At 42.5% G+C, this 24,586-nt stretch overlaps 1 protein-coding gene across 2 annotated transcripts in view; it reads left to right on the top strand.

Annotated features, from left to right (window-relative positions):
• Positions 1–24,586, top strand: part of ERBB4 (erb-b2 receptor tyrosine kinase 4) — a 399,492-nt gene that overhangs the window by 341,817 nt on the left and 33,089 nt on the right. For both annotated transcript variants that reach the window (XM_040604703.1, XM_040604704.1), the window contains exons 20-21: positions 19,713–19,868; positions 22,655–22,730. In XM_040604703.1, coding sequence (XP_040460637.1) covers positions 19,713–19,868; positions 22,655–22,730 — 232 coding nt within the window. The remainder of the gene's footprint in view (positions 1–19,712; positions 19,869–22,654; positions 22,731–24,586) is intronic.

Genomic DNA, 24,586 nt, shown 5'->3' with positions numbered 1-24,586 from the left:
GATTATTTTGGTCTAAACCAAGTCCTGTCATAAAAGAAAAAAGTATTAAAATTGCATTAGACATATAAAAAATTGCAAACTAGAAAAGTAAGCACACTGCAACTGTGTAAGTAGTAGCTTTGATTGTAACGCCCAGCTAATTACAAGAGAAAATATGATAATTTCCTTCAAAATGGCAAACACTAAAGGTGACCTTACCTGAGGTCTTTTGAAAACTGAGAGCTCTGACCTTGTAAATTCATCGTTCTGTCCCCCATTTTCATCTTTTTTCTTTTCACCTAGGAATAAAAGTTAGGATCTCTTCTGCTGGCTTTACTGAACCACATCCTTCTACTCACTTCTGCCCCAAATGGCAAACTCTTCCCCTGCCCTTCTTTTGCCAGTTCTTTAGCTCTTGCCATTTCCACAGGGACTGGTGCACCTTGCGGGGTAAGCGCGCTGAGGGCTTCCTGCCGTAGGAGATACAGCGGTATGGCAGGACCCAGAGTCTAGGTGCCCGGCGTGGGAGAGCCGGTGAGGCTGAGGGGAGAGGCTGTGATTTCCCCCGTCACGTCATCAGAACAGGCAGCAGCAGCTCACTGTGAAGTCTGCATTTGTCTTGGAGAAATCTCATGAATTTTGGCAGCTCAGGCTGTTTGTATGCAACTGTTTTGTCCCTTTTATTTCCGAGAAGTATCCTTGTCCCCCCCTCCCAAGAACAGTCTCTTGTTGTGTCATGGTGCCTTGGAACCACAGGGACATGCAAAGGTTGACCACCAGTAATTATGGACTTACACAATCAGCCAAAATTTGAATCTGATATGCTGTCTCCATGAACCTAGCAGAGAGAAAATGTGTTCAAGTTTTTCCTTAATGGATTTTTGTTAATTTAGGGATGTATGGAAATGTCCTCCTTCCCTGGAGACAGTTCCTGACTTTCCTCTGCCTTGGATTCAGTACAGAAGCCATCATTCTAAAGTCAAGCTAAAGCCTTGTTCTAACTTTCTTTGTCCTTTCTGCATGTCATCTTGTGGCATCCAGTTGGCATTCAGGCCGTTCCCTTTCTCCATGGCTGCTTTTTGACCCCACAGGAGACATCTGAGCTTCCTGGCTGGGCTCCAGGGGGTGGCCTCTCCAGCTGCAGCCATCTGACCCACTCAGCAGACTGAGTCCGTTCTCACTCGCGTACTGAATGAACGCAATTTTTCACTCCCACTTGGTTCCATGTTGTTCCACACAACTCCTGGAATAATGTTATTCATTCTCCTTTGCCACTGTAAATTCTCTTGTAAGAAAGGTGCAAAACCAACTTCCTACTTAAAATAAACAGTACCTGATGTTTCAAAAAAAAATTGGTGATTGCTAGATCAGCTGCTTATTGTGATTTGCCTGTTGTTTGTTCAACACATACCAGGACTCTGCTGTTTGGGTTTTGAAAAAATAAACACGTTAGTGTTGGTCTGGGATTGTATTTTCATAGGAGGATAAAGGCTGCCTGGTACTGTGGGGCTTGGAGGCACAAATTATAAATTGTTAGTAGGAATATTGCATTGTAAGTTATAATACATTTAAAAGATGAACAAAACTTTTAAATGTTTCAGGAAGAAATGTGAGAGTCAGATGTTTGGGAAACATCTTTTCTACCTAAGTCTTCTTGCACATCCACTCTCTTGCCAATGGATGTGTTTTAAACCACATTCCTCAGGATATTCTGAAGATTCTAGTTCCACTCAGATTGTTCTTTCTTTAAAATCTTTCAGATTTAAACCCAAATCAAGGAACGGATCAGTCTGCACACAGGGTTGAAGTATACCCGAATGTCTCAGGGGCCAAAGGGCAAATAATAACAGCACCCCCTAAGTATTTTATTTCAGAATTTAGTAAGTAATTATTTTAATTTGTTTAGAGGCTTTGGCTTCTATATTTCAGTGTTTGAGGTTGGCAGTATTACGTCTGCTGTGTTGGCTGTAATTCCCCTGCATGGCAATACATGAAATTTAGCCATATGATTATGTGTATTGGTGAACCTTCTGGGGTACTGAGGGACTTTGATGACAGTATGGCTTCTGGGGTATTACAGTATTGCTGCACTTACAGAAAAGATGGGAAAGGCATTCCTGGCAAAAATAATGGGCTTGCTGCCCAAGCTTGCTGACCTAGATGTTTCATGGAGGTGGTGATCCAGTTTGTGATACAAAGATGCTCCAGTACGGTCTTTCTCCTGAACGGTAGCTCACGTTCAGATGAAGCAGATGGTAGTTATCAGAGCTACGTGAGGTTTGCCATCCATAAAATAAGGCACAAAGTGTATTTATGTAGTTTAGGCTTTTTCCCCCTCAGGACAGGGCTGGATGGTTATTTTAAATCTCTTTTAAAGAACAAAAGGAAGCTATTTTCCTTTAAAAGAATGGAATGTGTAAGGAAGGGCTTGAGTGTTCCTAAAACTTTTTGGACAGCCTGGTTTTCTATGGAAATTAGCTTCATTGCAATCTCTGTCTTCAGTTTCCCTTGCAATAACTTTTCAAAATGTTGGTTGAATTTATTCAGATTTGACAGGGGAGAAAAGGTCTCAAAGATATTATCTTTCTATGAGTTTCATAAAAATAGGCATCTAGATAGATGAGACCGTGATTAGCACTCCTGCTAAAGAAAAAAAAAAAGGCACTGTAGGCTAAACCACATTATTAAACAACTGAGTGTCCATGCAGGAGACTGCTATAGAAAACCTGCCTTCAGACTGTCTCAGAGAGTCTTGCCTGCTCTTGTTTCCATTTCTTTTGCCACCCAGATTGCCCAGTATCCCAGTGGTAAGAGCAGCAAAGTAAAATGAACCCATGTCTTTTCCTGGATTTATTTGTAGTAGGATTGCCTCTTTGTTAGAGCAGGATACGCGTGCACCTGCAGCATCAGCATGACACAGCAAGACTTTTAGAGAGGGCGCAGTGCTGGAAGGCTACCTGATTCCCCCAGAATTAGCTGATCTAAAGCCCTCTAAGTTTCAGAGGGAGCTTTCAGCTGGTTTTGGAAGAGGCTTCAAGGTCGTTGGAGAAGAGTAAATTCATCTGTGTTAAGCTTCATGAAGCCTTTCTGTGGTCTGGGGATGTCATCATTGCTGCAAGGTAAGTCTACAGGTCATAGCCCCCCTGCAGACTGGAAGACGATGCAGAAATGCACAGGTCAGTGGGAACCTGTGACCTGCAAGCGGGACTGTGCGGTGCAATAGGATGCCATACAGGACTTACCAGCTTGGTCCAGATGTAGTGTCCTGGCTTGCTGCCATGGTATTTCCAGGTTGAGATGACCTGGGCTACCTCCATACCTACATGCAGTGTAAGGCTAAAACCGCAGCACTGTGTCCAGCCTTGGCCTTTACAACACGTAGCCAGCTTAGGCATTCCTAAGCTCCACGTCCCACCCTATACTTCCAGCCTCAGAGTTAGTGAGGGGAAACTGCTTGGTTGTGTGCTTCCCATTCCTGAACACCTATGGTGGGTGTACCACTCCACAGGGGACCACAGCTATCGTACGTTTGTGGCCAGGTAGTCTTCAGCCCCTTGTGGGCTAAGTTGGGTGAGGCTATGTCACCAAAGTTTCCATGTTTTTCCTGAAGGACTCTCTCTGACCCCATCACCATTAACTCTGTAGCTGCCCTGTAGTGTCATTTAGCAACGCATGGGAAAGGAGGTTCAGCATCCTGTGGGGTAGTTGTGTGCTGGTCTGCAGCTCCCCAGAGTAGGTGCACCGGGCCCTAGTTTTAGTCTCGATAAGTGTATGTAAATGGGGCTGCCTTTTTTTCCTCCAGTGGAACTTCATGGAATTTGTGATCAATGAGGCCCCCTGGAGCTCTTTAGAAAAGCAGTTTTATGAGCAGTAGAGCTGCTGAGAGCTGGTTGCCTATGATTTATGTCTCGTGATTAGGTTATCTGGAATTTAATATGTTCCTAGTGCTAGTTAAAGTATCCTCAATAATGTCTTTCTCTTACATGGAGTCTCTAGTGCCCAAGAAAGACTGCAATCACAGTAGCAGGAAAACTATTACAGTCTTTCTCCTCTCCTTGCCTGTCTGCTTTCAGGACACTCATAAGAATGCAAAACTTTTGAGACAAGTGTCTCAAAAACAAGCCAAATCAGGCTGAAAACAGTCAAAAGCATCAAAAATTATTAGAGAGGGACAGATAAAAAGATAGATATGTGTGTGTCATGATTTCACCAGCCTGATTTCTTAGGGAGTCACACTAGTAGTACATGAAGTGGGGGCAAAACCATCCAAAATACCCCAAACAAGTAAATATCAATTTAAATGAAAACAGAATAGTCACTTCTGAGCTTTTGTGATATAAAAGAATTGCAGCCTTTGCATCCTGTCCCAACCCACTGGCATGACTCTTAGCAAATGCAGTGTAGATTCTGAGAAGCTGTTAGTACCATTCATTTGTTATGTGTTTCACTAGAAACTTACAAATTAATTCTACTATCTCTAGAATCTGGGATTGGAGGTACACATATGACCTGTGCTGTGTGTGCTGATAAGCTAAAAGTAATTTTTGCAGTGGTGGGATTTGGAGAAGTTGTGCAAGTTTTTTGGAGAGGCAGAGCCAGAGTTATATATGGGTGTGTTATGTTCCAGTAATAATCTCAAGGGCATGAAGCCAGTTGATAGATGTCTGTATGTCATCCCAAGCATCTTCATCTGTCTTGGTGCCTCTAGAAAAGAAGTTATTTCCATTACAGTCTATACCACCTGGCAACTGTGCAGCATTTATTGACCTGATTTTTTTATGCCTTCCTCAGTGACAGCTTGATTCTCCTTGCCACGCTTCTAATGAACCCTACTGTAAAGACCTTTTAAAAGGTATTTCTGTTTGGGGGCAATGTTGTGCTGTGTCTGTGTTTTAATCAATGTGTTTCAGTCAAGATACAGAAACATTTTAAGCCTGATGCCAGTTAGTTTTAATTAAAGAGGAGAAAAAAAACCTATCATGATTGGGTCCTTGGGGAAATGGTGAGTGTCTACAGCTGAGCCTTTGAACTATCTAGACAGTTTAAAGGAGAGAGGGAGGTAACTGTGAATGAAGCAGTCAAGAGATGGAGGTATGGCTGAAAAATTCCAGCCAAGAGACATATGGAAACTGTGTTCAGAGATCTGTCACGTGTTTGGATCTGATCCAAATAAGCCAAAATCAACAGGGTAATTTTCTGCTCACTGCAGTGATTTTACTGTTAGCGGATCCTTTCTTTTATGAATCTTCTGATTTCCATACTAAGAAGAAGAAGGTTCATGTCTCTTTATGGCAATTTGGCAAAACCAGTTGTGGCTATATAGCAAATAGGCAGTGCTAGAGCAATAGTCTGAGCATGGAAATGCTGCTGCAGAACCTCAGGAGGAATGGGGGCAGCTTCTTAGGCAGGATGTTAGTGGCCAGTCCGCAGGTGGTCTTGGTCACAGGTTAGCAGAAGTTGGTTCCTGTTAAAAGGCCTTCAGCTACTCCGGGCAGTGCCCAATGCATATTCCCTAGCCAGGGCTGGCAGGTTATTATTGTAAATTATAGAAAAATTCTTGGCTGTAGTTTAGAGTGAGAGGCAAAAAGGCATTGTTTCATAGCTGGGGAGAAAGATCAAATGTGAGTCTACTCAAAGACTTGGGATTTTAGAGGGAGCCCAAGGGTGTTTGGTTTCCTCTGCTTCCCTGGTGTATTACTCTTGCCAATATTTAAAAAACATTTCAACCTGCATTGCATGTTCCAGCTGGGTGCTGTGCAGTGGTAGCAGCGCTAGCCCAAGGCTTGAACCTGTCTTAGTTGTAATTAATGGAAAAACTCCCTTTAAGTTCAGTGAATCAGGAATTGAGTCTTAAGACACTTGAAATGTTACTATCAGTGGAAATACACCTGCCCTAATTCCTCTTTGTTCTACTCAGGTTACCTGTTTCAGCTCAGCAGCTCTCAAAATTTCCAATGTATTCACCCACCCACATGCTCCAATCTTGAGATGTCAAAGTCATGAGTCTTTTTCTTTCTTTCCAAATAAATCATGGCATCTATGGCTCCAGAGACAGCTTGACAAAAATGTAGCTGTAACTGAGGTATTTGCTGTAGCTGGCAAGTGTACAGAGATCAATTAAAACAGCCAGTTCTCACTCACTGAGAAGTTTCACAGATTTGGGAACTGAAACCTCCGGTGCTGGGATTCACCTTAACGGCTTTTCAAAATTTGAGCCAAACCACACTCAGATATTTCTGGGATCTAGACAAAAAGAAGAATCACCTTTGTTTTGAGGACATAATGAAGGCTTCTTTTTTAGGTATTTACAACTTTAGAAGTAGTTTCTCCTCTATGTAGGACTGTGGTCCCTTGGTAAAACTGTAGTCATTTTGCATGACGAGCAAACTGGTGTATAGCGTAAAGTATTACTGCAGTCAGTGCACCATAATTATATGAGTTCGTATACTTAAAGGGTAGAATTATACTTTATTTTGTGTGAGTAACCTGTAACAAAGTAATGTGAGGGATTGTCTAAACTCACCTTGGATGCATTATCAGCACATCTCCGTGGTGTCAGTGTTCCTGTCTTGATACGGCTGAGCTGAGATACAGTGGATCAGGGGAGGGGACAGTTCGTGCACCCCAGTGCAGTGGGCATTGCTCAGCTGTCCCTTACTTTGCTATTTTTTCCATATGCTCAAGGAGCATATGGACCTTTCATATATTCTTGGATAAATTATCTGTGTTATAAACATCCTCCTTAGCATCGTGAAGTGAAAAGGAAGAAGTGACAGGCTGTATTTAATGATTAACCCCCCCACACACACACTAAAGGCTATTCAGTCTGGATGCACGTAACTAGCGGGGCATGGTGGCAGTTTGACTCACACTCTGTGGGCTCTCACTGTCAACGCAGCAATGCTCTGAACCATTAATAATAATGTGACGCTTTATCTGGGGGGAAATATGTGTCTCTTGAAACCACATTTCTGTTTTCCACCCACCCCACTCTAGCATTCATCTGGATTTATTGAATAAGGTTAATGGATTATTTAGCAGGTTTCTCCAGCCATTATCAGCTAGCACACTCTGTTTATGTGGCTGGCCTCTCCTGTTCTGTCAGCTGTCATGAGCTCCTCAATTAGAAAAGAAAAAAAATAAGAATGAAATAGGTAACTATGGTTACCTGTGATGTGGGTTTTTAAGAAGTGCTCAGAAACCTAGTGGCAACAGAGTTTGGAAGTTCAAAGCTTTAATTTATTCAAGAACTCTTTTGAATCAGAGTATCAAAAGCATTTAGAATAAATTCAGAATATTTTCTTTCGTAGAACAATATTGCCGTCCTAAGCAGAAGCCATCACAGACCGATTGCTTGCTCTTCTCATGAGAGAAGAAAACAGTAGCAGGAGTGGGTAAATATGCCCTTGTTCCAGTTTTCTTCTGCAGAGCCCGGTGGCCCTTACTGTGGAATAGCTTGTGAAAGCGGTGGTTTCTAGGAGAGGCAGTGCTTCCATTGTTCTGTTGTACTCCTATTTAGACTGAAATGATGATATTAAAAGTGGTCATACAGAGCTCTGAAGCTGTGTGTGCTTCAGGGGCATTTTTCAAGTAAAGGCACCTACCTCAGAAATTCAGCCCCGATCATGCTGTCTGTTGAGGGGAAAAAAATATATCATCCACGTTTAATTGAATGAGAACACAGGATAATGCTAAAGCTTTTAATTGGACCAAAAGTGCTTGATGAAATATGTGTCTTGAGGTCAAAAACTTTGCCTCTCAAGTATTTCAGGGCAATCAGTCAAATTATGTACATATTTGCCTTTTGCAAAGCAGGGAGCTGCTGTGTGCTCTTCTGGTAGGATTTTCATCTAAGCACACAAGATAGCAGCCACCACAGTGTTCCCCATATGCTCATCGGCACTGCCCAAGAGAAGGAGAGAATAAGTTCAGCTGTCCAAAAACATTGTCTCATCTGAACCAGCCGAGTACACAGAGTACAGGAAAGGCCTGTTTTGTCACATTTTATTACCATAACATGCAACATAAGGAAACACTGGAAAACCTTGCATCCAGTGCGTGACATGTGCACTTCCAGTGGAAAATTATTATCTGCTATTGAGTCAGTACTCATTTTCCAAGAAAGCTGTCTGGAAAAGGTGGGTTTGTAACTAAGGGAAGGTAGGTGGTGTATTGGACTGGGGATTCCTGAGACCTAGCAGCAGTCCCTGCCTCTGCCCCGCCATCAATGATCTTGGGCAAGTCATTTAATCTTTCTCCTTCCAAAAACCAGCTTTGTTTCTTAAATGTTGTATTTATTTATTATATTACTATGTTTATTAACGTAGAATGGGTTGTGTTTTTTTATTAGAATCTCCTGGAGGTAGGGGAAAACTCTGTGCTGTTCTTTGCTCAGCAGGGGCCTTGACCTGAGCTGGCAGCTCTAGGTGTATTATAAGCTGCTCTAGATTTTGTGCATTGTGTGCTAACACTACTGGGCTGTGGCAGAGTAGTAGGGATGGGGGTCCTGACTGACAGAAACCAGCAACAAAAATGGCTTTCTGCAGCCCCTGCCCAGCTGTTTCTAAACCCAGGCAATCTTTCACAGTAAGTTAGCATTCATCAGGTTGCAAGGTGGAACTTTCAGGTTGTTGGAGAAGTTGTCAGATAACTGAATTTGTCAGTTATTGCTGAACCTCGAGAGTGACCTCCACAAAGTGCATTTACCCTCTTTCCGATGCTTGCTGGATCCAATCTTCATGCTGGTGATTTTGCATTGTCATAAGATGATTTTCTAGAAAGCCAGCGCAGTAACTCTGAAGCATCTAAATGCTTACCCCAAGTCCTCCTGTTTAACTGGCTTGAAACAAATAGCATACAATTTATTAAGGGTGCATAAAGTTGAGAATATTGCAGTTCAGTCAGATGCAGGGCATAGCCATGAAAGGTCACAGTTCTTATAGTATTGTTTGAAGTGCTGGAGAATTTCTAATGTGTTTGTGCTGTGGCTGCGTTGTTCTGAACCGGAGGGGAGACTGTGCTTGTATCTGTTAATCTGGAGGTTCCTTATTAATAGGCTGCACACTTCATTGATTTTTAATTAATTTCTGAAGAGACACAGAGGATAAGTGCTGCAGCCCACAGACATCTCTGTACTTATTGCAGTCCACATCTCTATTGATCGCCTGCCTAAGGAGCAGAAGTAATCCATTTTAAATACACTTTCTTGGAGAGAGTGAATGCACTACACAATATACTCTCCCAATTGTAATTGTGTTGGCAAGAGGTCAGTGGCTGGGGTGGGGGAGAGGTAGCCCGTTGTTTAGTATGCTGCTGGCCTTCTCAGCGCAGGCTTCTCTGCAGGCTTCGTTTCAAGAAAGCCAAATTATCTCCCTCTTGGGCAGTTTGTAACTACAGAGTATTAAGAAGGCACTGGTCACAGCTCCACTGTTAAAGTTGCACTGGGAGCTCCTTTATAGGACACATTTAGCCTGCCTGCCTCTTCAGAGGAGGAAGCTGGAGCTAGTCTAACTGTTGCAATTAATCTAAGAGAGAAGAATAGCATTCAAAAAGCTCTTCAAATCGTTAATGCGCTACCTTTCTCTTTGGCTGCCACTTTGAAAAGCATCAAACACTTTCTAGGAGCGTGTGATCCACTGGGAGCTGAAACCTGAAGTCTCTGAGTACTCCCCAACTCAGAGGATAGGTGTGTTCTTCCTGCTGGCATGTGTAGCACAGATTACTAGGATTTGCTTTTGAAACAGTAATTCAGTCTTCATGGTAAGGACTGTGTTCCTGCCAACCTCTTAGCTGTAGTTACTTTGCAATGAGTGTTCATTGCTCAGCAATGAGAGTTTTGCAGTAATAAGTTTGTTATTTAGGCAGTTAGCTCTTATTTAAAGGCTTCTTTTTCTGTAAAAGGTGTTGACAACACGTAGCAGCAATTGCAAGTAGCCAAAGCAGTGCTAAGTAACTTCTATGCTTCCTGGACAAAGGTGAGCTGTGTTAGCGTTAGTGCACACAGCAAGCCTTAAATTCTGCCTGGCAGGCCCTGTGATACATCTGGGGAAGGGCATCCTTGCAGTGGAACTGAAATCTGTGTCTGAACAGTCAGTCTTTTTCTTGCACGGGGACAGTCAGTAGATTTTTGCCTTGCTTTTTTCTCTTCCTACCTGGGGCAATGCACCCAAAGGACAGTCTCTTGAAAACACCTGACTGGTTTGTGTGCTCACCTTCAGAAGCCCTTGTGAGAAGCAGATACTGCAGAGCTAGCAGGGAGGCATCAGATGCTAAGTACTTTATCAAAGTGTTGGGGGTGACCCTTTACCCACGAGTCCCTGACTTATTAAAGTTTTTCCTATTACAGCTCTTGGTCTGGTAATTGGAGGGTCAGAAACTCTCTTGGTGCATCTCTGCTGCAACATATATTTGTACATTGCATCCGTGTTGGCCTAGTGAGGGTATGGGAGGAGCTGCAGAGTTGTATCCAGGTTACTGTGTCCTTACTGGTGATGTTTACTGTAAGTGCAGCTGCAAGCTACAGTTTCTCTTGCCTCTTTGGGCTGCAGTAAACTGAGCTGTGATTTTCTTCAGGGTTTATAGGAGAACATCCCTGTTCTTTTAAGTACTTTGGGAATAGGGAGAAGGTACTGCCTGTGTCCACGCAGCCCAGGAGGCTGTGACACCTGGCCCAAGTGAAGTGGTGACACAGCCAACATAAGCCAGTTTGCCCACTGAAGGCACTAAAGCTGGCATAGGAGAGCACCTTGCACCCAGCTGTCCTAAGGGAGCACTGTGGCAATAGTCTTGAGTTAATTGCAAAATAGAGATTAGATACAACTCCACAGCTCCCTCCCTCGGGAATGTCATGCATGCATAGGAATGGAAGTGGGTTTTCTCCTGTCCTTAGCAGCTGCACAGATGTGAGTGTAGGTAGGACCAGAACTTGGAGGCACATGCAGTATGGGAAGTTAGAAATACCTGTTTTGCATCTCATTGCTTATGCTACTTAATATATTTATGTAACATCTTTATCAGAAGAACATGAAGTGATTCACAGACTCTTTATGTTCAGCACCACCTAATCTAGATATCTGCGTAGTTTGAGGGAACCAGGGAGACAGCTAGTGCTTTCTGCAGTTCAGGCAAAGGATGTGTTTGATGATGACAGTGGAACAAGCTCCCCTTCTGGTGATGCCCGTGGAACTTCAACACCCACCCAGGATAGCTAGCTTCATTTTAAGGACCACACAACTTCAGTATCATGAACTAGTCAGTTCAGTGGTGACCCATTTATCTGTGCTTTGAAGGGGTGAGAAGACTCTCCTGAGATTTTAGTTTAGGGTTGAAATGGTCTGGGCCCATCAAAACGTCTGCTCAGTCCAGTCAAGAAAGTCTTGTCCTCTCATTTGTTTCTACTTTATCCCTTTATGAATCACCTGTCATTGTGCAGTAGCCTGCATTTTTCCTGTGATTGTCATCTAAACTTTAGCATCAGAGCCTCTTTCCATTCCCTTTTGCTTTCTGACTTTGTTTCGACCTGTTATGCTTTAGCGTCTTTTTATTTTGTGTCTTGGGCCATAGCTCAGCAATGCAGTAAATCGGGCTTTAAGAGTCCTACAACTGAAACAAATACATTCCAACAGCCACATGATGCAGAGCAAAGATCTGGTGTAGACTTACTTTTCTAGACTTGTTCTTTTGATGGGTAACTGGTGTGTTTATACTGCCACAGGTAGTGTGTGTCCTCCAGTGGTTGGCATGAAGCCAGCTCATCTCCATTTTGTGCTTCAGCCAAGTTAGCCAGGGTTTGATCACACTCCCATGTATGAGCAGGCAGGATTTGTACTCCTGGGTGCCCCACGGGGAAAGATGTAAGACTAGCCTGTCTGCAGTTCCAGTGGGCTTGCTTGGCAAGGTTTTGCTGGCGGAGGGTGGTTACAGGGTTGTGAGAAGATGCCAGAAGTTTCTCCCACGTCCAGTGGAGCCAATGCCAGCCAGCTCCAAGACAGACCTCGCTGCTGGACAAGGACAAGCCCATCAGCAATGGTGGTAGCACCGCTGTGATAGCATATTAAGAAGGGGAAAAGAAAAAAAACCAAACACCTGCGCCAGCAGAAGAGAGGAGTGAGACTATGTGAGAGCAATAACTCTGCAGCCCCCAGGTCAGTGCAGAAGGAGGGTCAGGAGGTGCCCCAGGTGCCGGAGCAGAGATTCTCCGGCAGCCCCTGGTGAAGCCCATGGTGAGGCTGGCTGTGCCCCTGCAGCCCAGGGAGGTCCACGGTGGAGCAGATCCCCACCTGCAGCCTGGGGAGGAGCCCACACAGGAGCAGGGGGATGCCTGAAGGAGGCTGTGACCCAAGGGAAGCCCACGCTGGAGCAGGTTTGCTGGCAGGACCTGTGGACCCGTGGAGAGAAGAGCCCATGCTGAAACAAGCTTGCTGGCAGGACTTGTGACCCCGTGTGGGACCCAGGCTGGAGCAGACTGTTCCCGAGGGACTGCGCCCTGTGGAAGGGATGGCACTGGAGCAGTTCATGAACTGCAGCCCGTGGGAAGGACTCACATTGGAGAAGTTCACCGCATGCTGGAGCAGGGGAAGAGTGTGAGGAGGAAGGAGTGGCAGAAACAATGTGTGATGAATTGACCATAACCCCCATTCCCCTGTGCTGCTCCGGGGGTGGAGGGAGAGAAGTCGGGGGCAAAGTTCAGCCCAGGAAGAAGGGAGAGGTGCTGGAAAGGAGTGCAGGTCCAGCAAAGTTTGAGTTGTCTGGTCCTGGTCAGATGGGCAGGTCCAAAGTGGCTGTAGGAAAATCCAGCTGGCTATATCAGCTTTATATCCTAAGGCTTTGTCTAAAAACAGCCACCTTGAGATGAAAGCATTTTTACCCCAAGATATGGCTTGTTACACGTGAATAGCACCTTGCTTAAGAATTATGTAAACTGTAGGGGGGAGCGGGGGGGGGAGAGCGCACAAGCATGAGCTTAGTCAAGGTAACAGAGGATGGGAAGAAATGTGTTACTATAACATAAGCTTTCAATGTCTACCTTTTTCACTTTACCAAAAAGAGAGGCATTAACTTACCCCATAAAAATGGTAATTGAACTCCTAAATATTTGCAGTTGTACCACAGCCCAGGATGCAGGAACGGGCCTCCCTTGCCAGGCTTACCGGGTTTGGCAGAGCTGCGGACATTTTTAGAAGTCCTTGGCAGCTAAAGGGGTAGAGGTGTGCATAGCATACGGTGCAAGTCCCCAGCTCAGTCTGGCAGCTCTGGACTGAAATAGCAACCTTCGCTTTCCCTTGGCTGTGAGGATGACCTCCAGTCCCAGCTCCCAAGCAGACCTACATAACAAATCACACCCCTGCAGCTGAGTCAGTGTATTTCAGAGCAGTGTCAGTTTTTCCCTCCCACAGCTATCTCTGGAGTAACAGCTACTTAGATGATTCTGGTTGCTCCTGACAACAAAGGGCACCTCGTTTTCCTTGAAAGCATATTTAGCCCCAGGTAAAATTACACTTTTTCCATGGGGTAAGTGGGGGAAAAGATGGTCATTTGAGGCTTTCTGTAGTGATTCCTGTTATTAAGCTAGCCTCAGGTTATTAGGATGAAAAGAGGGCCGTCTCCAAGGCTGGAGATTAATGTCCATGAGATGTGAGCTGGACTTGAAATTTTCTTCCTTCACATACCTGTTTGATGAATCTACCATGTGTGCTGGCTTTGGTGGGTGGAAGATATTATCGAAGAAAGGCAGGCTGCGCTTAATTTCTGGATGGGATAAGATCAACGTTCCCTCTATTTAGGGAGGTAATAATATTTATTATAGAAAGCAGCAAAAAGTCACACTGAAAAAAAGTGTTTATAGTGCCTCTGCTGTCTGCTGGTATTGCTGAAGTTCTTGGGGCAGGTGAAAGTCTTTATACTTACGCTTTTAATTTGAATTGTCTTGCAAAATTATGCATTGCATTGTGCAAAGGCATACATATATACTTCAGTTAGTGATTTGGCACACTTCAGTTCATCTCTGGTAATTATCCCAAAGGGACTTTGCATTTAATGACTCACATACCTGCTTAAATTTTGTCCTGAGTGATGAATACCTTTTTTTCTGGAAATGAGATACAGGCACATAGTGGAAAGAGGTTTCAGTCAAGGCTCGTGCAATTCAGAGTTGGTCGTTCCCTGAACAGCAGCTGCCACCTTTGAAATGAATCCTCAGCAGGAAGGTGGGTCTCTGAAGTCCAGGAAAGCAAAGGGAATCAAATAACAGTGTCTGAAACAGTCTGTGCTTGCAGCTCTTACACTCTTGGCTCTACAAATGGAGACTGTGCTCAAAAACTGCCCTCAGGAACTGGGAGACAAATGACAGCAGCAGAAAGTAACACTGGCAGTAAAGTAAGAAAACAGGAAATTATGACCATGTCTTAAAGGCTGGAGATCTCAGGAGAGAAACCCATAACTTTCCAGAAAAGCTTCATTTTGCTTTTTTTTTTTAAAAAAACAACAACAACAACAACAACAACACACCCTTTATTCTTTTATTTCCACCACCAGGCCACTTTTGATGATGCTTCTCTGTATATATCTGCAGCATGGGAAATCCTAAAATTTTATGAACCTAATTTGATACTTTCTACTGCATTTCAGCACTTGGAAGATCAGAAAGCTGTCTCATCTCATTGTCTTCTCTCCTCCCATGGATTTTTTGACACAAAGTTTCCTGTCCCACTTCAGTTTGTTGCCAACACGTGTAATCTCATTTCCAGGCCTGTCATTTTTCTTGTGAAAAGAGCATGAGCTTACCTGACCATACCAAATCTGCCTATCTGTAGTCCCAGAGATTCCACAAACACTCCGTAATAAAACTGGGAGAGACTTTCTTCTTCTGTAGCTCTTAATGGCTAACTTTTAGCATATTCATCAGGATAATTTTTGTTGTCTGTTATTTCTAGCCAGCTCTGAGAGTAAACAGATGGGTACAGAGCAGGATTCACCTCAGCTAGTAAAACTGCTGATGCTTTTCCCCCTAGTTGTTACATAGAAAACTACCAAAGCTCAAAAGTGACAAACAGGGAATTCTTACTGGTTTTAAGCTCTTAGTAGCCATTTATATCTTTCATGTCCACCCCCCTTATATTACAAGCCTATTCTCCCCCTCAGCATCAGCATTGCTATTGGTGCTGTTTTAAGCCTTGTGTGAAACATACAAACACATGGGCAGGGCAGGTCTGTAATTGGGTAGGCAAGGATAAAAGTCCTGTAACACTATTTGAAGTCCTGGCAAGGGCATTTGTGTCAGCTTCTGAAATGAGAATTTACGTTTTCACAGTTACATAATGGCACAGGCAGAAGGGATCCAGGCTACAGGTGGTTTTACTGCTTTGTATGCCTAAGCAAAGATCCATGTAGCACAGGTTTGTCTTTGTACGTGACTCTGGTACTGGGTGAGAGTAAGGGACAGTTGTGAAAGATAAAAGGGTATTTCTTGCTCATCCTGAAGTTCCGAAGGGACTTTCTCAGCTCTGTGTTACAGCTGTTTGCAGTGGCTGTTTGACTTCTTAATAGCTTTAGATGCTGATTCAGAGAGTGATTTTATGTTCAGGGATCCTAGCAGTAATTGCATTTCTAGTGACATTCTCTGTGAGGAAACCTCTGTCGTGACTGTGATGAGGATGTATCAGTGATGGCTGATTCTTGTGCTCGTGTGACTTGAATTTGGGCTTAGAGATAATGGGACAACTGATCCTTAATGGCTTAATGCTGAACTTTTTCCTCTCAGTGGCTTCAACATAGAAGACCCCCTCCTACTGTAGATGTTCTAATACATAAAGTGTGGGGTTTCTTTAGAACTAGATGTTTTATACTTTGATAATTGTGTGGGATCTGTGTAACTCTAATTTGGACACGTCATGAAAGTTGATTCATTTCCCCAGCCTCACAGATTGCACCGCACACGGCACAGCATAGTGTCTTTTGGATCAGGCTTTAAAGTGCCATTTTTACAAATTGATCTCTTTCTGTTGTCACAGTCTAGGGTTACTTGTAGTTTTGTCTTGTAACTCTCATAAAATGTCCTCTTAGTATTTGATCATGGGCTTGGTGGATGATGATGGCAGCAGCTGTGTAATGCAGAGAGTATGTTTTTTTATCGTACTTCTCTGTCACGTAAAAAGATTAGAGATGCATATAGAGCACTTTTCCTGGCAGGTTAAAAAAATGCATTCAAATGATGATTCTTGGCATAGCATCTGTTTAGACAATATTGTTGCAGTGAATACTGTAGGATTCCCATTTTTAGATTGTTTTCATTCTGCTTGTATAATCCCATTTATTAAAACATACACTTTTTCTCTTACGCTTCTGCCATCCACCTTTAAAAGTTGTTAATAGGATGTCAGGAAAATCAAACATGTTTACAGTGGGTATTCCTAAGAGGATGTACATTTCTGCAGGTCCGTGACTTGCAGAGGATTTTGTAGCCGTCAACCCTACATGGGTTGTTTTTAGCACCACAGGTAACACAGGTGTGAAAAAGCCCTGAGAAGCTTGACAGAGCTGAAGTAAACTGTAAGTACAATGATACACAGACAGCTATTTCTACCTTCTTTCTGCATAGAAAAGAAATCCAAGTGTGGTATTGGTTAGGAGCAATATTCAGGTTGGTGATTACACATCTTTCTAGTTCATAAGAGAATATGAGGTTAGGCTGAATAAAACATGATCTTACTAAGATGCTATTAAGTAATAGCATGAGATTGAAATACATGGAAACAAATGAGTAGAATAAACAGTGAAACATCCTGAAGTGTTAGCCTACATGCTTAAAAAATGCTTGGAAATTAAATATGTAGAGAAAGTAAAGTAAGACTAAGGATGCATGGTTAAGGTTTTGATGGTTTAACTATTCCAATGAAGGATGCTTCTGGCTGCCTTACCATCCATTCCTGCCATCATTAGCTAAAGACAGGAGACTAAAGCCTTTGTACAGGTCATCTGTTCTGATTTTAACAAGACAGAAATTCTATTTCTTCATTTCTGCCAAAAGAAATCTGCGATATCTTCATATCATTTCAGTGCTGACAGGTGCAAATTAATCTATTAAAAATGACAGGTTTATTTGGGCATAATGTATTCTGATACCAACAGAATTCTCTCGTCAAACTCTCTAGATTCTTGTGTCCTCATCAGATTCTGCCCACAAAGATATTTTTGCAGATTTGGACCTTTCTTTTCTCCCCTCTTATTCTGAGGTTTATAAGAATTTTGACCAAATAAGGATATTGGAAGTTATCTCAAATGTATGATGTTTTAGAAGTTTTTTTGGTCATTCTAAAAATTTGAAATATTTCCTAAACTAAGTAGAATGGAAACATAAGAAGCACCTTGAGTCTTTTTTGTTTGGGGAGGAGCTCTTTTTCAGTGAGATATGCAAGAGTGGAAAGAGGTGCTTGACACTGCGGAATGTAAAGGAAGAGATTGTGAGCTGCAGGAGAGAAGTATTTGGGGGAAGCACAAGGGCTCCTGTCTGCGCATGACTGCAATCCTGGCTTCAAGGGTAACGCTTTCAGGAGCTGCAAAGAATCAGTATAATGTTTGATGTCTGAGGAATGACTGTGGTGTATTTAAGGGCACCTTGAAGCCACCTTTAAGATTAGATTCACTCTCTCATAAGAGCAGCAAAACTGGGCATGATTGTGGGTCAGAGGCTGCTCCACAAAGCTTGCAAAGCCTGCGTGCAGTGCTCAGCCCAACACAGCATGGGCATGGTGCTCTCTCAGTGGCTTTCTGAGGCAAGTCCAGACAGGTTGTTTGACACCTACCTGCAGACATCTCAGCAGACTGGCTGCAAGACCCCCAGGTGAAGGGATGGAAGTGAGACTGGGAGGTTGCTATAGCCCACCTACTTCCCAGAGTACTTGTCATGAGCAATCTTGTCACTGCCCTGAAGCCCTTCCTGGTTACTGTTTGGTGTTAGAGATGTGACACAGGATTTATATGGCTTCCCAATCTGAATTTTACAGGGCCGCTTCTGTGGTTGCTTTTCCTCTATTGCACAGTGTTATTGCTATCGACTCTCTTGTCTTTTCCTGCTTGGATTCCTTCTGGTTGGCAATTCTTGTGCTAAGTCACAGTGCCTCTGGTTTCATGGTGTGTTTGTTGTGTGACTCATGATTGTTAGACCTATGAGAGTTATTTGTCCTTTTTCTACAGGTTTTAATTTGATGTCGGAAAAAATCATGCTTTCAAAGACTTATACAGTTCTGATGTTCAAGAGCCAAAAGTATTGATTTGCAATTGGTAGGAGGGGGTGTGCTCCAACTAGCAGTGCTTTTAAGAAATAATTCCATTTACTTTATGACAAAGAGTTTGTGTCCCCTTTCAAACTACCTTCATGTTGACTGCAGCAAAGCCTACCACGTTAAATATAAAAGAGTATTTATGCCAAGTGTTCTCCCACATATTTTCAAACCTTTTAGCAGTGTTTTCACTGAAATTTTTCATCTAAAAGCCACAGCAGTTCAGAGCTCCACATGATGCTTTTTGTTAAGACAACCACTTTCTGCCAGGAAAGGGCTACATTCTGGCCCAGTGGGTGATGCCTTACCCATATGCAGTATGGGGATACAAACATGTCAGTTTCTTATGCTCTGAAAGGGAGTAAAATCTGGCCCATGACACGGAGTAATCTGGTTATTTTAATCACTACCTGTGACTCTCTGAATTATCATCTGTATTATGGGATAATATGATCTATTTGGTATTCAGCAATGACTTTTTAAAAATTACCATATATATTATATGGAGCTAATACATTAAGAGATACCTTAAGGGTAATTATCAAGTGTGTAATTTCATCTGTAGGTTCTTATAATGATGGTTAATGTCATAAATACCTTTTAATGAAATTATAGGCTTGTAACCCTGCCTGACTATCCTTTGTGTGTCATATAATTAATAAGATCAAGCTTTGGTATTCATCTGAGTGTCACAAACCATCAAGTAAACTTCCATACTGATGGTAGATGGTTAGTCTCTCATCAGAGTAAGAATAAGGTTAAGGCTAGGCAGCTTAGGCTTGTTAACAGAAGTACTTCTAACAGAATATATATGCTTATAACAAAAATGGCCATTGTTCTAGTTTGTTATAATAACAGTACATGCAAAATTTTTAAGAAAGTGAAAAGGCAAATGGGTTGCAGCACTTGGAGCGAAGCATAGTTTGCCTTCTAAGCCACTGAGGGTAGTGAAAATATGTGTCCAACTTAAAAGCATTTGGAGATGGATAAGAAGCTTCATCCTGAATTGAAGACACTTGTCTGGAATGTAGAAGAGCTGGGATTATTTCCTAGTCTGGCCTAATTTCTGTGGGGCTCTGGCTAGGTTGATTTTTTTTTTTTATGGTCTTCAGATTTCCTGTCTGAAAAATCAGGGCTTTAATATTTCTGTCCTCACGTTTCCAGATTTTAAACTTGCCGGAGCAAAGGAGATAGCCATGTGCATTTTTGTTGGTTTTTTTTTTTTCCTTTGGCAATTACTAAAGAATCTTATAGAATCATTCATATTGGAAGGAGCCTATGGTTGTCTAATCCCACCTCCTGCTCAGAGCAAGGGCAGTGTTGAACTTCTGCCCTCTGGGCCATGTTCTTACTGTGAATACCAATAAGGGAACCAGAAAGTTTACATGTCACCAATGAAGAGTTCTAAAAGATCATATAAAACTCATTAAGATGATTTTGCTGTTCTTTATCCTTCAGGGAATGATGTACCTGGAAGAGAGGAGACTTGTCCACCGAGACTTGGCAGCCCGTAATGTCTTGGTGAAATCACCAAACCATGTGAAGATCACTGACTTTGGCTTGGCCAGGCTTTTGGAAGGGGATGAAAAGGAGTATAATGCTGATGGAGGGAAGGTGAGTACTGAATGTGTCTGGAAGTAAATGTGACAAACCTCCTGAAGTTACTCTTCAGGGCAGTGTATCCCTACAGGACTATTACCTATGCAAGAAATTCTGTCAGTGACTTAGCAAAGCCCTGTCTTCTAGAAGAACTGTGCTGTGACAGCACACATAAAAGCCACTGTTTTTCACTCAGTGAGCTTCTTCAGCTGCTGAAATACAATTGTCTGAACAGTTTTCGCATTCAGAACTAGGCTTTGTTCATATGCTCCATTTTGTGACTTCTTTTGAAGACTTCTGAAGTCAGTGTTTCATCAGTGATGGATATTCTAGGGCATTCCTGCCAAACCCCTTTTTCTGGTCAGTGTGGACCTCAATAACTTGCAGTCCCATCTTCCCAGACAAGTAATTTTCCAGAAAACAACAAGGCAGGCCACAGGACATGTTTGCATTTGTAGCATATGGGAATTTACATACGCCCAGTGAAGAGCCACCTCTTCTATCCCATTGGAAGAGCCTGTGTATAGTATTTCTTGCATCCAAGTGTCCAATACCATGCTGAACACGAGGTCACTAAAAAGCTACTTTGAGGATAATTTTGAAACCAGATGTTTTCCTGTATTACTTTTCAGTATTACCACGTAACATCTATATAGTGCCTCACCTCATTTTTAATGCCTTCAGATTAATGCATTCTAAAATTCAGAAGGATGTAAGTAAAGGCTGTAAGTACATACTGCTGCTGGCTGCTCCCTAAACATCTTGAAATTCCACATTTCAACCTGTCACAAAATCCCGAGGGATTCTGCCGTTCCTGTCATTCTTTTTGCTGAACGTTGTTTGCTTTCTGTCTACTTGCTATCTGTGTTTTTCTGTGCTCACTTATGCCCTTGTCTGGGACAAACAGCTGTTGCCAGTGTGTGCTTTTCTCCTGGATGGGCTGCTGCTTTATTTGTGTGGCTGCTGCCCTTGGCAGCTGTTGCATGGATTACACTGGCATTTCAGTCAATGAGGTGAAGAGCTTGAAAAGGAGTCACCGGTGCTTTCCCATTTCCCCAGTAAAAAGACCTCCTGGCAGGGAAGGTGGAGTTTTGGCAGTTTTCCCTGATTCCTTCAGTTCTCTAATCCCCTCTTCAGTAACCCCTCTGCCTCTTCCCTCCATCAGCGAGTGAATGACAGAAAATGAGCTGGTCCTTGCAAACCAGCTGTTCCCTGGCAGCTGTTAGATGGTGCCTTGGACTTCTGAGGCCAATCACACTGCTGGGAGTTCTGGAGCAGGATTTACACGTCAGATGTATCACTTCCCAGTTCCAGAGAAGTGTCTTGTGAAATCCAGAAGACATTTGCAGCTTAAAGTTGTATTGTGAGCGTGCTAAGACAGATTCAGACTGGATAAAAGGAAAATCTTTGTCACCATAAGGATAGTCAAGCAGTTGATCAGGTTCCCCATGGGGGTGGTGCAGTTTCTATCCTTGGAAGTTTTCAAGTCCGGACTGGATAAAGACCTGAGTAACTTGGTCTGACCTCATAGCTGAACCTGCTCTGAGCCTGATGTTGGGCTAGGGGCCTCCTGAGTTGACTTCAACTGGTGTTATCCTGGGATGAATGATGCAGCTTTGCTCCTTCAGCAGTTGTTCACGTTTGGAACGACCTAGTCATATTTAGTGGGAATTAAAGCAATACACTTCTGCAGAGTTTAGTGGAGGAGGATGAACTGTCTTTGCAATTGCTAAGCCAGCCTTTATTAAAAAGTGCTATTTTTGCCATAACAGTATAGGTTATGTTCATTATTCAACTTCATTGAAGGTATTTTCATGAGGGTTTCAATGGAGACACATCCTCTGCTTTTACACCCACCATCTGTTCAGATTCTGTGTGCAGTTACCTGTCTCTCTGGCTCATTCTGGTACATCTTCCATAGTTTCAAATTAGAGGCGACCCATACAAGTCCGTGCCAGGTGAAAATCTGTTAAGTGTCTGTTCATTATAAATTAATGGACTGCAAGACTGTGCCTCACAGGCTCAGCTCAGGAATTGGAAGTACCATGAATCTCATTTTAACACGAACTCAAGAGGGTGGACCCTTATGCCAAACCTAGGTTTGTGTTTGTCTACATATCCTTCTGTCAGAAGCGAGCTCTCCCCTCTCCTGTGAAGGGACATTCACAGCCAGAGGCTAACTTGGGACTTCTGACTTGCTTTCAGGAGCAACTTTACTCACTGCAGTAATGATATAGAGAACTGACAAGGCTGAGTTCCTAATAAGTATTGGGAGCTAGAAGTTAAGCACTGTAAATTCTTCCCATTGCCTGTTTACCCTGGTGATGATTATGTGGACTGTGAAGTATTATGGATACTGCATTATTAACTAGCCTCATTAGAAAGCAATTGAGGTAGCAGTGTCTGGTTTTGCAAACTGTTGAGGCAAAAGAGCTTCTATATTTCACCTTCTCTGCTGCATTTCAGATTTAGGAGAATTAGAATAATTTTTGTGTTGGTTCCATCTTCACACAGGTATGATGGATAACTGAGTTGTTTCAGTACATCTGAATCAGTAAAGCTTGGGTGGTATGAGTTCTGCAGATAGCTGGTTCGTGTTTCTCACCTCCATATGTTTTATGAGGCAAAGCCCCATTCTAGAGAGCAGGAACAATGATTTCCTCTGCTGGGTAGCGTTGCTTCTTTTTAAGCTTGCAGTTGAAAAAGGAAACAGGGAGGAAGCTGGTGTCTGCATACAGGATCTATCTATATCAATTATAATATTATATTTCTAAGGTCACATTTCTCTTGTCTTTCCCTAGATGCCAATTAAGTGGATGGCTCTGGAGTGCATACACTACAGGAAATTCACCCATCAGAGTGATGTTTGGAGCTATGGTAAATCTTTTTGTGATTAGTTTAAAAATTTGTCTCTTGTAAAGCATTAAACCAAGTTGTGTTACTATGTTAAAGATACTGTCTTTCCCTAGAGGAGTGAATTCCAGTGATTTTTGTTTTTCCTTCTCCCCCTGCTCCCCCCTGCCCTCCCCCCCCCCCCCCCTTTTTTTTTTTTTTTTTTGTGTAGCTCTGGACAGCAGCAATTGTTACTTGTCTCCTGTGTGTTACTTTCCTGCTCACTAAAATATTATCACGATATCCTTACTGGGATGACTATCATAAGGTCTGGTTTGGTAGCAGTTTGGCTGATTAGTACAGCAGAAGAAGGCTTCTTTCAGCTCAGCCACAGGTTCATAAAAATACAGCTGCAGGTCATAATTTTCAGTAGTCCTTTGAAAATCTTAACTCTAAAAGCCATGAATGTCACAAAACATTTTCAGGCTTATAGGACTTCCTGTACCTACAGTCAGATAAAAAGGAATTTGTTGTAATATAGAGCAAATACAGCAAGAGAAAGAAAAGAGAAAAGCTCTCCAAGCTAACTGAAACAAGCATCCATTTTATTTCACAGATAACTTGGGAATTGCTTAGATGGGTCAGTTCATGTGGACTTCACACACACCAAAAAAGTCACGTTTGAGAAGTGTGAAGTTAATTACTGTTGTTAATCCTGTTACCCAGATGAGCTGTTATGCCACATGCCGCCTGCTTATCTAGTATAGCTATTACAAATAAAATCATGTGTACCTTTGTAAGTGGAATTTTCCAGCAGTATCTAGGGCTATGGACTCCTATTTGCGTTTCCTGTTGCCATATCATTTTGAAACAAAAAGGTGCACAATTCTATTCATTACTCACTTTTACCTGTGGGTAGCAGCAAAAGACACTGTTTGCTGTGACTGGTTAGCTGCCCTCTTCTCTTCAGATGAGGAAAACATGAGAGTTAAATCAATCATGTAAAACTACTTTTCTTCTCAAATTCTGTATGCCCTGTGCCACTTTGAAAAAAATATACCTCCACTTATGAAATTCCTTTTAAAGACAGGAAGCCCAGAATATCTATGATCAGGAAGGGCAAGACCAGAAACAATTGAGAAGTTATAGTTATTGAGTATCAACAGAGGTGAATGAGGGTGAAATAAATACATTTTATACATAAGGTAATTTTGCCCATCACTTTTCACATTAGTATGACAGCTGGCAAAACATGGTTACTGATCTGGAGAGGTGTTTAAAATTACCTTTGCAATAAAAATAAAAGTTAAAGAAACTGGTGTGAGAACAGCATTTTCAGTATTTAAGACTTTGTTCGGGGACAAATTCTGTTACATATGATATATGATCTTTATTTCCAGCTCCGATGCCAAAACAAATCCTATGGCTATTTAAAAAGAGGATCTTGGTTTTGTAGCCCAGCACTACCATAACTCAAATCCATAAGGTGATTTAAGGAAAAAATAATACAAGTGACTGTGAATGACTTACAAGGCGAAGACAATGACATAATGTTACCCAGTGCTGTACCTTTGTAGGAAATTGATGCTCTAAGTTAGGGAACATCTGGGGTTTTTCCCATTTAATAGAGTACATCAGCCATTCATTTTCCCTTTTGGTATGATAAAAGAGCGCGATGCGTTCTTTTGTTATTGCATCCATTTACTTTACCACCGTTTATTTTTCTTAGACCTTTCTCTTGTGCCTCAGATCTATCATGCTGCTTCTTAGACCAATAAAAATAAGAGAAGTTGCTTTTGAAGTTTAACACAAAGTGCCATTTCACCATTTTCTGAAGCTCTTGAAATGACAGACCAAACTTCAGTGGTTTTACAGGCACTGGTAATAAAGAAGAGATTGCA

This window comes from Falco naumanni, chromosome 8 (assembly GCF_017639655.2).
Source record: "Falco naumanni isolate bFalNau1 chromosome 8, bFalNau1.pat, whole genome shotgun sequence".
NCBI classification, from domain to species: Eukaryota; Metazoa; Chordata; class Aves; order Falconiformes; family Falconidae; genus Falco; species Falco naumanni.
This window is presented reverse-complemented; position numbering and strand designations above follow the sequence as displayed.